This window comes from Copadichromis virginalis, linkage group LG4 (genome assembly GCF_057382275.1).
Source record: "Copadichromis virginalis isolate Kocher_CV1m ecotype Utaka linkage group LG4, C_Virginalis_male_GT1.1, whole genome shotgun sequence".
Taxonomy (NCBI): Eukaryota; Metazoa; Chordata; class Actinopteri; order Cichliformes; family Cichlidae; genus Copadichromis; species Copadichromis virginalis.
Window position 1 is genome coordinate 29,631,992 of NC_140621.1, and position 16,428 is coordinate 29,648,419.

The 16,428-nt window shown below is 39.6% G+C and overlaps 1 protein-coding gene and 1 non-coding gene across 6 annotated transcripts in view; one reads left to right on the forward strand and one right to left on the reverse strand.

The window, feature by feature from the left end:
* The first annotated feature begins 1,861 nt into the window (after window positions 1–1,861).
* The window catches only part of cacnb1 (calcium channel, voltage-dependent, beta 1 subunit), a 40,405-nt gene continuing 25,838 nt past the window's right edge, over window positions 1,862–16,428 (forward strand). For 4 of the 5 annotated variants that reach the window (XM_085454797.1, XM_085454796.1, XM_085454798.1 and 1 more), the window contains exons 1-2: window positions 1,862–2,124; window positions 8,485–8,571. In XM_085454797.1, the coding sequence (XP_085310923.1) occupies window positions 2,035–2,124; window positions 8,485–8,571 (177 nt within the window). In that variant the 5' untranslated portion in view covers window positions 1,862–2,034. Of the gene's footprint in view, window positions 2,125–8,484; window positions 8,572–14,510; window positions 14,786–16,428 lie in introns of those variants that run through there. The other variant, XM_085454799.1, reaches the window with a different exon arrangement.
* On the reverse strand, window positions 7,827–7,898 carry trnac-gca (transfer RNA cysteine (anticodon GCA)). Its single transcript has one exon. It is a non-coding gene; the product is annotated as a tRNA-Cys (tRNA).

A 16,428-nucleotide genomic window follows, 5' to 3' on the forward strand; every position in this document is an offset into this window, starting at 1 on the left:
GTGTCATGCTTCTGTTACTGGCTTCCATCTAATGTCTGTCCAACAGATACATTTAATATCGGGGCCTTAGGCTAAATAACGCCATCAAAAAGTCAAATCTGAGCAATTGAAAGGTGGCAAAAACTTTGCTTTCACTTTCGGTCTAAAACAATGTGCCTTAATAAAACAGGTGCATGCTACCTGCTCAGCATCAAATGACAAATCGGGAAATAGCTAGCTGAAGAGCTGGTTAAGGCATGGATGTTTTTAAGTTAGAGGACAACAAAGATAAAATGTATTGTTTACTGGATGTGTACTCATGGGATGGTTTGCCTATGCATCTGCCCACAAGTGATGATTTGCATTTAGCTGTCCACTCGTTTGTCTTTTCTGTTGTTGTTCCAACTCCAAGAGACCAAAATTATGTTTAGTTTGATGATTTTGAAAGCTTTAAGTTAATCATTTATAACTTTTTTACTAGATACATTAAAACTGTGAGATGATAGTGATTCGTTTTTTAAAAAATATTTCTGTATTTAGCTAGGTAACGCTAAATTTGGGCCCTCCTAGCAAATCAGACAGTCTTACCTGCTTCTGGGTCAGCATTATAGCTCAAAGTTTATTTATTTTATTTTATTTATTTATTTTACCCAAGGCCACATCAACATCATTCTCCTCTTCTTCAAATCATAGAGACGTAAGGCATTGAGACTCCCTGCTGCTTCAACAAACTAGCTGTCAAATTGAACTATTCTCACCCCCCATTACAGCCCCGCAGGACCTTTGATTCCTGGATCCCGGTGCGGGGACCAGTGGCTCAGCTTGACAGCCTATCCACACCCACAGCATCCATCGCTGCGTCTCGCTTCTCTCCATCAATCGATAAATGAGGGTGGGGTCTGTTCAGTGGGGCGTGGATCTCGGCTTCCAGCTGGAGTCTGTTGAGTTGAGCGCACACAAGGAAAAGAATCGACGTCAAGACAGAAAGAGAAACACAGAAACCCGAGAGTAGTTAGAAGATCCTGCCTTCAAAATAAAAGCCTGCCTGCGCTAGGTCGACTGATTTTGTAGCCATTAGTTTCTACTGTTACATCTTTCACAAATATAAATTTAACAAAACTGGTACCATGTATTAGTTTTAGCACAAGTGTTTTGCATTGTTTACACAGTGCAAACAGTGAAAAAAAAAACATATTGTACTTAACCTTGATGTTGATAGGCAGGTTGTTTCAACTCTCAGGGAACAGTTCATCTCATTGTTCTTTTTTCAGCTGAGTGTAATTCCTTATGGCCAGCGTTGGGGTTATTATTCCAAAAATGTGACATATTACATGTTAATTACATACTTTTAAAAAGAAAAAGCCCAAGTAACACACTACGCCGACACGGCTTATGACTGGTTGTATGTTTGGGCCTATTGTCCTACTGCAGAGTAACACTTTGCATTACCGATGCATTTGAGCATTTTGCTAACCCTGAAAGCGCATAAGGACCACAGGGGTCAAAGTTCATAGGTCGTGCTGGATCAGATGTTCCCAAAGCATCCCTTAGTTGCTCTGCTGTGTGTTCAGGCTCTTTGCAAAAGCAGGTTCTGCCAGAGGTCTCTTACTGTGAAAAGGGAGTTCTGTCTCCCCACCACTGCCAAATTTATTTCTCTCTAATATTCTACAACCTTTACCTTCTTATACATAACAAACGTAGTTTTGAACATGTGCTATGCGGAATAAACATCGAAAACTTTCAAACAGGTAAAAATAACAAAACTTGTAGTGATGCTTCTTTCCTATTCAAAGAATTTTGTTTTGAAAGCAGGATAACCGGATGTACCCGTGCGTCACACCCATAACTTGACTCTTGTGTAAAAGCCTGGTGCGACAGTGTGTAACGCTATAGGCTGGAAGGAGGCAGCTGTTGCCATTATATTATCAACCAGCTTAGACGCATCAGCGGCTTCATTCTCTCCGAAGAAAAAAAAATAAAAAGATGAGTCGATCGACACCATCGTAAACACACGAAACTAGAAACTGAAAATAGATTTTTAAAAAGTTAAATCAAATGGTACAGAAAAGTAGTATGTCCAGGACGCCTTCGACCTCAACCCAGGAGATCCAAATGGACATGTTCGACCATCACCCACACACACAGGTAAGACCAAGACACGGGAAGAGGGTAAAGCTTAAATATTATGGGAGTATTATGTTAAAAATCCCACGTCTACTATTTTGAATTCATACTCTATATGATGCTGGTGACCATTAAAGCTGCTGCACTTCTGAAGATTAACAGGTTGTTCTCCAATTAAGTCGATAAATTTGCCTTCGGGGTGCCGAGACGCTCGTGTACGTTGCACGGATGAATTTAGTCAAATTAATGATTTTAAGAAGAAGTGAAATGGATGAAATATTCTAGTTTTTTGATTTATAGCTACATCCTTGTTCTGTGTTTAATTTTTTCTGGCGTTAATAAGTCTGTGCTATGTAACTGTGATGTGACGCTTGTTTATATGCCGTCTGACCAGAGGGTTCCCAGGAAAACCACGCCTTTGTTTAATTGATGTCTAATTATCGAGTAACATGTTGAATTGACCAGCTTCTTCTTTTTTGCGGGGGGGATTTAATAATTTCCATAAATGAAAGAGCGACTTGAGTTTTTCATAGGTGGAGTTGGTTTATGTTGTTGACATTTTTCCCATTTTGTAACCCCTCCTCCCAAAATACCAACAAATAAACAAACAAACATAAAATAAAATAATAATAACTCATTGATAGCTTTTATCTCCCCATGATGTCACCTGTTTTACAGCCACAAATACAGAGTGGCTTAGGAAGTGACATGACGTTGTGGGCATGTTTAGACATAAATGGATGACAAAAAAAAGAAAAAAAAAAGATGAGAATATCTAGAACAAACACACCCACGCTGGGCTCAGTCATTATCTCTCTGGAGAAGGGGAAAAAAACAGAACACCTCACCATCACAGACAACCAGCGCTTCAAACCCTGCCAAGTCCCGCTCTCTCCTCTTTACTCCCACTTCTCCCCCTCAGCTCTCCATCCACTTTGAATGTGCCACTATGCCCATCCTGCTCTCGCCTTCTCACCTCATGTGAGATGTCTGTTTTTAGAAATCAGATCTTTATCTGCTGAGAGGCTGTGGTGAGAAGCAGATGGGCACGGCCCTTGTGCCAGGCAGATTCGATGTAAAGTTCATGTTGACCTGCAGTGGGCTACGCTGTTATATGCACTTGTGTTTCTGCTGTAGAGAGAGAAGAAGAAGAAAAAAAGACACATTTCTAATATCCTGCAGGAAATGGCCAGAGTTCTCTCACCAGCCAGTTCTTTAACACGGAAGAAGAAATGAACTGTGTGCCGAGAAATTATCCAGTTTCGGAGCCTGAGGGCAGCTTAGATTAAAGATTGTGTCTGCTGACCGCTGTCACATTGCAGATCAGTTGGGCTCTCTGAGCACAATATTGTATAGAAGGTTCTGGTTAAAAGAATGAAATATGTTTGTGATACCTTTCAGTGTGCCACCCTCCACCCCTTATACTCCCTGCCTTCCTGCTTTCATAAACAGCACCCTCCTTAATTATACACTTAATCTGGGAGGATGTTTACCAGCAGGAAGCTTCCCATCCCACTTCCTTTGGCATTTCTCTGCTCTTTGGTGACAGAAATCAGCTCCATCATGGCTCCAATCATGCAAACATGCATGCTAATGCATGTATGCACCTGATATCACACACGCTGTGAGATGTGATAAAATTTACCAGCTTAATTGCTGACAAATTTAGTGGCACAGGAGCTTCTCCAGCATAGCAAACAGTGGGATCAGGCTGTGAGGCTACTTTTGGGTTCAATTTCAACTTTATTGTCCCCAATGAGAAATTGATTTGTGGCATGTCCACTCATCAAACAACACAGATATTTTATTATTTAAAAAAAAAGAAGCTGGACCTGAGTCCTCCCTAAAATCTTACCAGTCTGGTCCTATTGAAAGGCAGATTACCATACAACCAATGGTAAATGGCCTGTATTTATATAGTGCTTTACATATCCAGTCATCCACCCATTCACACACTGGTGATGGCAGCTACATTGTAGCCACAGCTGCCCTGGGGCGCACTGACAGAGGCGAGGCTGCCAGACACTGGCGCCACCGGGCCCTCTGACCACCACCAGTAGGCAACGGGTGAAGTGTCTTGCCCAAGGACACAACCACAGAGACTGTCCAAGCCGGGGCTTGAACTGGCAACCTTCCGATTACAAGGCAAACTCCCCACTCTTGAGCCACGATCACCCCAATGATACAAAACATTAGAACAGATTCTATGAAACCTTTATTTTAAAAAAGGGTCAACACTTCAGGTGAAACATTAAAAAAAGTTCAGCCATTGTTGGACTTTTTTTTGTGTGTGTTGTAGCAGCAAAATGTGACTCAAAGGACAGAACATTACCAAGAAAAACAGGTAAACATGACAGTATATTTGCACACAGGTCAAGAACCATGGATTTTGTCTTGTATCGCTAGGAAAACGAAGAGTGTTTAGCTTGTTTCAGTGAGTACGCGGCTGCTGTTATAAGAAAGATGTGAAACTGAGACTATCCAACCAAATTATCTTACTACTGCCTGGATATCAAAACACAATCACCTCTCAATGTTAGATGATAACTCACACAAAATCAATAGGATTAATTAAATTACACATTATACATTTGAGTGGATTGGCGGTTATTTATACTGGATCCATATGTTTGAAATGCTGTCTGCAATATAGTTCTTCATGACCCTGATGAGGGCCGCAACCTGACATGGTAAGGTATTAAAGTTGTTCCTCATCATACAATTATTGCTGGCGCTTCAGCGTCTTTAGGCGATGAGCCTTCTCCATGCACCTTGGAAGTAGGTGTGTTGTGCCAGAAATTAACTTTGTGTTTTCACTATGTGGGATTTGCCAGTTGGACGCTCTAAGACTAACATCCAAGCAAAAGGGGGATGTGAGCAGCACCAAGATTAAATGTTATCAGCTGATGCACAGAAACTGTAGGCTGCAGAGATGTAACAGAGCAGGAGCAAGACCCATGCATGGAACAGAGGGGGCATTAATGAAAATACCGACAAAGTCAGATAAACCGTGAAAAGGATGAGCTGATGTGAACGTGGGTTGCAAAGCGGCTTACAGAAAACAGCAACTGTAGGCAGAGTGAAGCACCCCGAATAGCACATCCTGTATGCCTTTTACTGATGTAGACTGACATTGTGATTGTGAATATTCTTCTAAGTTAAATATCCGAATACAAACCAACATCTGTTTGATATTTTTGCGTGACAAAATATTTTCATGAACGCACACAGCACATCTTCAGAGAAGTCATGATTCTTGGATTCTTTCAGTCAGTGTAGGTGGACAGATTTGCCAGCAGTGATGTCATCCTCTATTTTTAAATCTGAGCAGCACAAAGTACAGCTGCCCATCCACATCATTGACAATATCTTGTATCAACACTTCATATTTCATTTCAATATTAAAAACCCACTACCCATGTTAGCCGAACATTGAAACACCATACTTAAGCTATTGTGCAGAGGTCTGGGGCAATAACTATAAAACCACATTACATTCACTTTTTACTCTTCAAAAGAAAGCAATTCGAATCATCCACAATGCAGGTTATAGGGAACATACAAACTCACTATTTTTGCAGTCTGAAATATTGAAAATTGACGATATAGTGAAATTCCAAACAGCACAAATTCTATTCAAAGCAAAAAATAAAGAACTGCCAGGTAATATTCAGAGTATGTTTTTTTTGAAAGAAGGAAGTTATAATTTAAGGGGTTTTTGTAACTTCAAAACAATGAAGGTACGTACTACAAGAAAAGGCTTTTGTGTTTCTGTTCAAGGAGTGAAACTATGGAACAAACTGAATATGGAATTAAAGCAATGTCCAAACATAAAACTGTTCAAAAAGAGTTATAAAAATATGATCTTCTCGATCTATAAAGAAAAGGAAAATATTTAAATTAAGTGAATGTCTCTATTTAAAAACAAACAAACAAAAAATTCATGATGTGATATTATAGTATATAGTATATCAGAAATCTGTTCACTATTTTTATTACAAATTATATCAGTAAGGAAGCTGACTAAATATTCACTGATAATTTATGGGACAGGGGTGGGATTAAATAAGTGTATACTTCTTCCCACTCCCTTTCAACATGTAAATTAATCAGAATGTTTTTTTGTATGTAATTTGTATAGTATATTTTTTTTCTCTCATTTCTTTTCTAAATGTACTTGTATATTGTTCACATGTTGAAATAAATTACCAATCAATCAATCAATCAATCACAGTAATTGTTGTGGGTTCATCAGAGGTTGTCTTTTTTTCTGTGGAACATCCTGTGGTGTATTCATCCTATCCCATCAAAAATACTAAATCAAGCATACAACAGAAGGCTCTGTATATAATTTTTTGCGCTGCTGGAGGCTTAAGATTGATTGAAATGGATTCCTGAGCTGGATTTTTTGGAGAAGAACATGTAACAGATGTGTTCCCTTTTATTTGTTAACACTGGAAACCTCTCGGCCGCAGCGTGCTTTTATGTTCGCACCAGTTGGCGCTGGTGTAACAGGTCATGTTTGTTTAAAAGCAGGCGTGACAGCATCATTCATCCAAGGGCCTCGGTTTGCCCCGTTGAACATAATGTGACAGTGATAGCAAAATACTGAGTCGAGGACACTCACTGTTGGCTTGTAGTTAATCTGTCTCTGGATCCCACCTGCCAATTCAAGATTAGCCAATATATACTGACATTTGGGAAGTTTTGAGGTAGTTGTTCAGTGTTTACAATGGTGAGCATGTTTGTGTACAGGATCTGGGGGGCTGATTGGAAACAGTAGCAGGTAAATGCAGTTGTTTCTCATGGGAACCATAAAGCAAACAGATGGTTTATTAGAGTGTCACTGAAGAGAATATGTTAGGGTTTCATGCTGATTACTGACCTTTTGTGTATCCTTTTAAGAAAACTCACACCTCTTTTGAATTTTTATGTCTTTTTTAATCATAAGTCATATCTTTTCATGTCATGAGCAACACTGGAAATATTTATGATGATCACATTTTAGTTTTTATTTACAAAATTCTTTCATTTTAATTGGTCAAATATGTGTATAAAAATAAACAAACATCTTCACTGGTGAAACTGGCTTTGTATTGGTCCAAATCAGCTACCTGCTAACATGGACAGATTAGCCAATTGTATCTTAGTCACTAGCAAAATACGATTGGAATCCATATCAGCTTTTATTGCTTTATACTTTTGTGGATCCAAATAAAGGGCAAAAAAGGAAAACTCAAATTTTTTTTCATCCTTTTTTAATTTTACTGATAAGTTTTAAGCTAAAATTAGCCCATGTTACTCATTTCATAGAAACTCCATGCCAGTTCCCTCAGGCTGTTTGAGACAACCAATACCTCTTTTATGCTTTTATTGTATTGTACAGTGTGTTCATACACTCGGGATTATGGGCATTATGGGGAAAGCAATCCTGAGAGAGATAGTTTATTCTGCTGTGTGATAGTTAACATTAACAGAGGATAGTTTTCACTAGAAACTAGAGTGAGTGTTTTGGAGTGGCTGTCTCGAGCTAGTTTCCTGTTGGGTTTGTTTTGTAAACTAATGTGAAAAAAAGAGAAAAAGAATCAAATAGACATTTAGTGTGTTTTTCTCAGGAATCACATCAGATGCAGATGATCTGTGTAAACAAAATAAAATACACACCCGTGCAGTCCTTTAATGGGAAATGCCACAGCTGTTCCTGCTTAAACATGCTGAAAACTAGGGGGCATCCGGATTTGAACCAGAGACCTCTTGATCTGCAGTCAAATGCTCTACCACTGAGCTATACCCCCTGTGAGCATGCAGCAACAGGAGGATGATTACCTGAGGTGTGTATTAATGTGCTCTCTATGTGGTAGCATGTCTTTTCTGTATATTAATCGACTATGTTTATTTCCTTATCAGCAGTTCGCTTTTCATGCTGAAAGAACAACAACGCCATCCTTCTGATTGCAGACAAATGCGATTAGTCGGCATTGCGTTCCCATGACAATGTGGGCAGGGTGGGCTCATAATGCAATGTGTGGCCTCTGCACAACCCGGACAGGCCGTTTGCCAGGGGTCTACCAATCAGATTACAAGGTCCCAGTTTGCATCACAACATGAAAAATGACATGTAATGAAGGCAGTTCACGAACACGCTGGACACATTTTCTCTGCTCGACTTCCTCTACGGTCTGGGACTTGGGCTGCTTTATCTCTGGCTCCATCTAACCGCCTGATCATATTCAGAAGCTTTTACAAACGCTGCACCAAATGCTAATGGCTGCCATGCTCCTCGGAAACAAGGTTTTTCGAGAAATATGTCGAGATAATTATCGTAAACGAACATAATTAAACCTTTTCTGTTTTTTTTTTCTCTTTTCTCAAAACCTTCAGGGAAAGTACGCCAAGAGGAAGAGCCGATTTAAGCGCTCAGATGGAAGCACCTCATCTGACACCACCTCAAACAGCTTTGTCCGACAGGTAACATTTCACACCTAATCCTTCCCTCAGATTTAATGAGGGCGCCAGACTTGGCCTCATCTTGTTTAATGAAGAATTACAAGTTTAATGGAATCAAGTGAGAACTTTTAGTGCCTTTGCATTTCAAGAGTTGCTAATGAAAACTCGTGGTTTATTGAATTTATTAAAGTTTTTATTCCCTTTTTTTAACATATGCAAATTGAAATGTTACAAGAGATTATTTAAATGTGTAAATCAATACAAAACACAACACAGTGAACACATTGTAACAAAAAAATAGCTAACATATATCTGTAGTACAATATGAAATAAAAGTGTAAAACACAACAGGGCAAAGAATGAAAAATAAGAAGATAAAATGAGTTAGTGGTACTGTTAGTTTATCACATATACTAAAAAAAGAAAAAATACTTTGTATTAAGTCTGTCCAAAGCTCATAAGAATTTCCATGGAAATTGTTAGCCCTTGTAATTAATCCTAATCTGACTCTTCCAGTGCCAGAGAATGACTGCAAAGCTGTGTTAAAGCCTGCAAAAAAATGTTGTTTAGATACATTTACATTGGCAACAGTAATCCTCATCCACTTTAACATGTGTATAATAACAATATCTATGGGTGACTTTATTGCACATAAATTTATCCACCGCATCCACAAGTAACTGAAAACATCAACAACATGATCCTCATGTAGTTAGATATTCTATTTAACCTCTCATTCATTTAGTATTATAGTTTTTCACAACTACCATACAATGTCATTTTTATTAAAAAAAACAAACAAACAACCAAAACCACATTTTTGGTCACATTTTGTTTTAGTCACATAAAACAAACTATTTGAATATGTGAATTTTCCAGATAAGTAACATTTATCTGGAAAATCATCATCACTTACAACATATTTATATTGATACAGATTGATTGATATATTTATATTGAATACATCATTGATGCATTTAACGAAATTTACTGTAAATTTCTAAGTTAAAATCTGTAAATTTTGTAGTAACCTGTAAATTTGTATATTTTACTGTAAACCTACTGTCATTTAATGGTCGGGCATTGCACAGCTATTAGCATTTCACCTCATGTCATACTGCGTATGGTTGTGTGTGTGACAAATAAAATTTGAATTTGAATTTGAAAGGTGAGCACTGAAAACATGTTTTTCTGAAACATAAATTGCCCAATTATCAGAAGTATTCAGGATTACTGCATCATAATCTGTTTGTTTCTGAAAATCAGAAACAAGAAACAGTTTTGGATTCTAAACATTCTCACTGTATATTTTTCTCTGTATTACTTATATTTCATTCTCTTCAAAGTAAAAAAAATATAGTTTTTATCCCATACATATGAATTTAAGTGTAATGGTTGTAGACAGGTCTAATAAACAAACATAATATTTAATATAAAAAAATTGTTATGGCAGCTAGAATAAGTGTGGAACCAATAAGTGTTTTATTGCAGAGTTAAGAGTAGGTTACATTTTTATGTTTGCAGTTCTTTCTCTCTTTACCTGTGCATGTCACAGGCAGCACACACACTATATAAATAAACATTCATGATATGATAATATCTTACTAAAACCCCTGTGGATGCAGCTGTGCATCACAGCATTATTCTCAACTAGTTTGAGCTGAGCAACATCTGCACAGATTCCTCCAGGTCCGACTGTGAATCCCAATCCCCAAGTCTTACTCATGCCACACCAATGCCCTCTGATCTGACCCCTCCCGGCCTGTTGATGTGTGTATACATAGATTTCTCTGTCAATCAATGCATGTAGTGAACAAGTTATAGCTTTAAACTTGTCCAGCTGCAGATGTTAATGTTCCTGCTCGGAATGACTGAAGAAGCCTTTCTTCTTGAGCTGTGAACATTTCTTCTCCTCGGGGGGTTGAAGGAGTTGGTTTGGGTATCACACGCTCATGACCCACGCAGCAGTCCTTGTCTGGCTGTGACATTTCTCAAAGACATGCTGCGCCGCAGCTAAATGAGCCCCCCTTTTCCACCTGACCTCTTCATTTGAGAGAGGGAATGATGCGCCGCGAGCTGAATGACATTTACCTGTTCAGTACTGGTGTTTCTTCAGAAAAAAAAAAAATCTCACTGCCGTGTGGTGAACACAGGGAGCTCAACTCCCCTGTGGTTTCTAAAGGTTAGCCACATCCCTTGCCTGCACATACCCCCCTTCCCACTGCCTTGTTCTTCATTAAATTTGTGACGGTGGACTACAGGTAGACAGGGCTCATATCACCCACGCTGTATAACGAGCGCATTACCTATATAGTAAGGATGATTTCATGCTTCATGATATAAATATGCTCCCATGCCTTACACTACTGCACATCAGATCCACTCATCAGAGTTGTCAGGGTTGATGTTGAGCTGCCAAAATGTTGCACATAATGTAAAAAGTGATTTAGCAACTCAACTGTTAAGTGTATGGAGTGTTTCCACACATGCACACAATTTTTTAAACTATGTTAAGATATTTTTTTAAGGTGTTTATTCCAGAAAAAGAAGCATAAAGATGCGTTATATAGGTTTTTCATACATATAGCCCTTATTAGCCGAACAACTGAAAGCAGAGCCCTGTATAGGCTTTACATTCTCACACACACCTACGCAAGTGCACACTCGTTCTTTCACACACACACACACACACACACACACACACACACACACACACACGAGTAGACGAGAGCCACAATCAACCAACAGTGGAGCGGCTGGTACACTCGGCCTGGTTTCCACGGCAACCGGGCTACTGAATCTCTCCTTGTGTGCAGGCACAGTGGGATGGAGAGACGAAGGAGAGCATGTTTAGATGGGGTTGTGTTTGCTCGTGTGTGTGTGTTTGTGCGTGTGTGTGTGTGTGTGTGTGTGTGGGTGCAGCCTACGTGTTTGTGCAGTGTCAAGTTCAACAAAAACACACTCTGCCTTCAGGTGTGTGAATACAGGCAGGGACTGTCTGCTGCTGCTGTTGTGTGAAGTTGGGATTATTGTATTTGCTCCAGTAGTATTTGGTGATGATGTCAGTAAACAAAATACTTTTTACTTGCATATTTATGTTCACCTTTTTTGGATCAATCATGCCATGATCTCAAGCCAAAACACCCTCATCAGGGACCTCTAACACCCCCACCATGGACTGCTCTCCCTGCTGGAAAGAGGCTCTGCAGCACTCGGTGCAGGACCACCAGGTTATGCACTTGCGTTTTTCCCGAGGTCATCGGAAGTGCTGAAATCTAATTTGATACCATGTTTCTATATGTTAATTTCACCGGTTGCTTTAAGCATTGCATTTTATATGGTAATTTTGGATTCTATATATTTTTATATATTTAGCATAGGTGTTTATACTTTCACCCTGTGCTGAACCAACTGCAGTGAAATTTTGTTCCTTGTACGCTTGCTGTACACTGAATGACAACGAGTCTGTCTGTCAAATTAACAACCCAAAAAACAGACACAGCCATCACTGCTTCGTGATGCAACATCAGTTTAGAAAGGCTGTTATAATAAAAACATGACTTCTAATAAGGACACAACAAGATCCTTCGGACAATGTGAAATCCAGCCTGAACTTCCTATTCCTCTCTAACCCTAAACGTCTACATGAAGCATCTCTTACAGAGAATGAACCCAATTGTATTTTCCGGATTTAATCACCAGTGATGTCCAGTAGTTTAGTTTTTAAGCCGATGCTGATACGACTTCACGTTTAAAAAGAAAACAAACTGAAAGACAAACAATCTGCTAAATGAGGATGACTATATTCAAAAGAAGACTGCTATTTCCCTCTGCAGGAGGTAATATTTGGCAGTCTGGCCCTGTTGGGGGGGGCCTCCCCACCTCTCCACATGCTTAAGTGTAAACCATAAAGTGTAATTTACAGTACAGGGTTCAATCCCTACAGTATTGGACAATGTTGTTGTTTGTATTTATACTTGTGTGCTGGTATGTCTACATTGTCTGCCCACAAGTAAAACACAGGTGTTCATAGTGGACTTGAAATCCAATAATCTTGAACAACAATTACTACAGGACAGAAAATGCCAGAAACCATTCTGAGCTGTCGGAGCTAGAAAAATTAATAAAACAACATATCTTTTGTACACTGTCAGAATACTAACTATTGCATTACTGTAGTGAGCATGCGATTAGTGCTTTTACTGAAATATTATCCTTGAGCTTGTCTGCATACAAATCACAGTAGAGAGCAGCAGCAAACCGATGCACAGAACAGAGTGGGGATAAAACACAAAAGGTCCTTTTGTTATACCAGACATAGCATGAAAGTTGGAGTTGAGGTGGAGGTAGGTTGCAGATGCAAGACAGCAAATCTTTATCAGAATAGCTATGAAAAAACAGAATCAAGCTGTTGCAATGACCCAGTCAAAGTCTGGACCTCCACCTGATTGAAATGATGTGGAGAGCTGTGCATACACGAATCCCTGCTAACCTCAAGCAACGTTGTAAAGGAGAGTGGGCCAGAATTCCCCCGTTTTCACAGTAGTCCCTGCAGTCGAATCAAATTTTTCTTTTTAACATGCTCTGTGTGATTAATGTGATAGATAACTAACTGATAACTGCTGTTGAATAAATTAACATTGTGATATGAGAACTTCCACCTGAATAAGACTCACCTCAGTGCAAAGTTCATTGCATTACAGCAAAGATATGACATATTTTAGTAGGTTGAGTGCTAAATTTGCATTACAAGACCTGCAATATTGTTTCAGTTAGTTAGTTAGAGTTTTGCAATATTTGAAATATGTTTCACTCATCAAAAAAAGCCATATAGGAAAATTTATCCACAATTTGAATGTCTTAAAAACTATTTGAATCATTTAAAAAGTAGAATAAGTCAAACTTGCATGTGGTTTTGCTTTAAACACAGATTCATTTCTGACATCAGAATACCAAGACCCATTAATCTTCCCATAGACAAATCCTGGCTTGGTTGCCATATATGAAGACTTTGAGTGTTTAGATCCCGGAGAGATGCAAGCCGTCCTCCTGTCAGATCTGACATATGAATCCCAGCAGAGAGCCCCAGTTGCTGCTGTGTTTGGCTGCTCGAGGAGCCAGCTGGTATATGTGTTAGCAGCTCTCTGTTTTTTCACCGTCCCTCAGCTGACTCTGTTGTCACCGGTTACAAACACAAGTCAGGAAGGGGTGGTGGGGCCTATAGCCATGAAGAAGCCCCTGTCATTGTGTCAAAGGTTGCCCTCTGGTGGACACAGTAGACTTTTCTACCTGCTGCCTCCACAACACCTCCACCTACAAGTATCTGCTCTCCAACTGCCTCCTTTTAGCCTTTTAATAGTGTCCTATTTTGGATAATGTTTAAAATGTAGAAGGTCATGGGGTATGAGCGGTAACTATTCAACAGATACTTCAAAGGCTCGAGTCATCAAGCGCCAGTTGCTTCAAAGTGTCACAGCCCAGATCGCTGCTCTTCATGTCCTCCATTCCCTAATGCTGCACTGACTACCTCTCTTGTCTGTTTTACCTCTGCTCATATCCATATTATTCCTCATCTGATACCCCTGTTTCCAAGAGATAGACAAAGAAACAGAGAGAGCTAGAGAGAGATTGGGAAGAATGAGATCAGGACAGAGGCAAGGGGGACTGAAGCAAAAAAGAGAGAGGGGAGGGGGTTTCCCTGGGCACTGCCCCAGTCTTCTCCCACGTCAGCTGGGGCACTGAATGGCTGACGACTGCATACCAAGCCTCCTTCTGGGTCTCAGTGTGTTCACGTCCCTGTTTCTGCCCAGCCAGGGCTAAATATATTTCCCCAGTTTGCAAATGTAGCACAAGTCCTGCAACCTGACCCCCAGCCAGTTCCAGCTCCCTTCCTCTACACAAGGTTCACGTTCCTCTGGGTTGTGGAGGTGGGGGGTGGATATGTGTGTGTGAGGGTGTGTGTGTGCGAAAGGGTTGGAGGTTAAGAGAGCGCTCACTTAGTTTCGGGCGCACGACACTCTTTTCTGGCTTTCTCTCCTGTCACACACACACACATACACTCACAAATACACACATACACTCATGCACTTGTTAAGCTAGACACTCACACTAGGTCCCACGATATACACGTTACTCTGTCGGCGGACTCTGGCGTTGCCCCCTTGGTTTGCCGTGGTGTGGCGAGTGTGGCAAACGAGGTATGGAGAGGACTGAGAGGATTCAAAGGCCTGTGTTGGTAAGAAGGATCTGGATTAATCTACAAGCTGTGCACTTTCTGCTGTGCCTGACTCAAAGTATGTAATGCAAGTGTGTATCAGTTTCCTTTCTGAATGGACTAACTTTTTGAAAATTCAGCAGAGGCTTTGAGATATGACTGGAGAATATAACTTTGTGTACCGTCCTGATAGCGTTATACCCCCTGCTCTGCGGCTTTCTTTGCTCCCCCTTGACTATACGACTGTGCGATTCCATTTTGGGCCGGGCCACAGCTGCTGGAAAGGCGCTGTGTTTTTAATTAGACTTCCAGTCCTCACCGTTGCGTTTGCAGCTATGTGGACTGCCTCTCAGACCAGGACTGTGGCCATTTCAGGGGGGTTTCTTTTACTGCTGTCCCTCAATCTCTGGCCTCGGTTGAATTGTTGATCACTGGTGTTGGAACTGCAGAATATTTTAAGAGAACTACGACTTGATATCGTCCTTGTTGCGCGGGTTTCCATTATGTTTGTAGTTGGTTTGGGGCAATAATTGAGTTAAACTTCAGTTGAATATTTTTGTAATGATTTGCAGCTAAAAAATGTTTCCTCTTTTTATTAATCAATTTATATCAAACATTTGATCATCTACTGTCAGTAAATAACAATATGGGAATGAAAATACATGTTGAAATGTTTCAATTTTCTAGAAAGAAATCCTGAGATTTGTCATTTTATCTGATCTCAGGTGTGATTGCATTAACCCTTTTTTATTAGAAAGTAGAAAGAATAAATGGCACCACGGTGACGTTTCTGTAAATTGAGTATTGACAGATGGACAAATGAAACTTATATATTGTGTTGTTGTTTTGCAAAATTATTTTGTCTAATTTAAATGAGCAGTTTTGTACATAGGGACGCACATGCGCCCACATGACACAAGTCATCACTTTGATTCATTTATGTGCAAGTGAGCACTAAGGACTGAGGCTCAGGAGTTTCCAAATTTAATCTTGATTTAGGCTGTTTATGTTGCATTGCTAACATATTTAATTAACTTACACAATGTTTGTATTTTGTGTGTATTATAGCATGTATATGTCTCATTAAAATCTGCTAATGAAACTATGATCTTTTGCATAAGAATTAGCTTTAAATTGTAGCACATTTGTATGTAGCACATTTAAACACAACAGACATTGTCCAAAGCGCTGCACAGCAAGTAAAATTATCGAAACAATACAAATCTTTTAAGAACAATGAAAAGAGTCATAATGATGGTAATTCATGTATTCAGCTGTACAAGCTTCAGGAATTAAAAACTATTAGAAGCTACTGATCAAGAAGACCTAAGTGAGCAACATGAGACACAGACATTGTAAAAGATCTCATAAATAACCAGGAGCAAGCTCATGCAAGCCAAGCACTTATATGTGAGCAACAGTATTTAATTAATTAATCCTGTACTTCACAGGAAGCCAGGGAAACGATTTAAGAATTAACTGTGATCACGCTTCTGTGTCCTTATCAGGAGGCTAGCAGCAACATTTGGAACCAGCTGTTTTTGCTCCGTCCGTCCGTATAATTTGTTGCAATAATCCAGTCCAGATATAATTAAAGCATGAATAACTTTCTCTAGGTCACTGATAGAAAGAATTTTTATAGCTTTAGTTTAAGGTCCTAATTG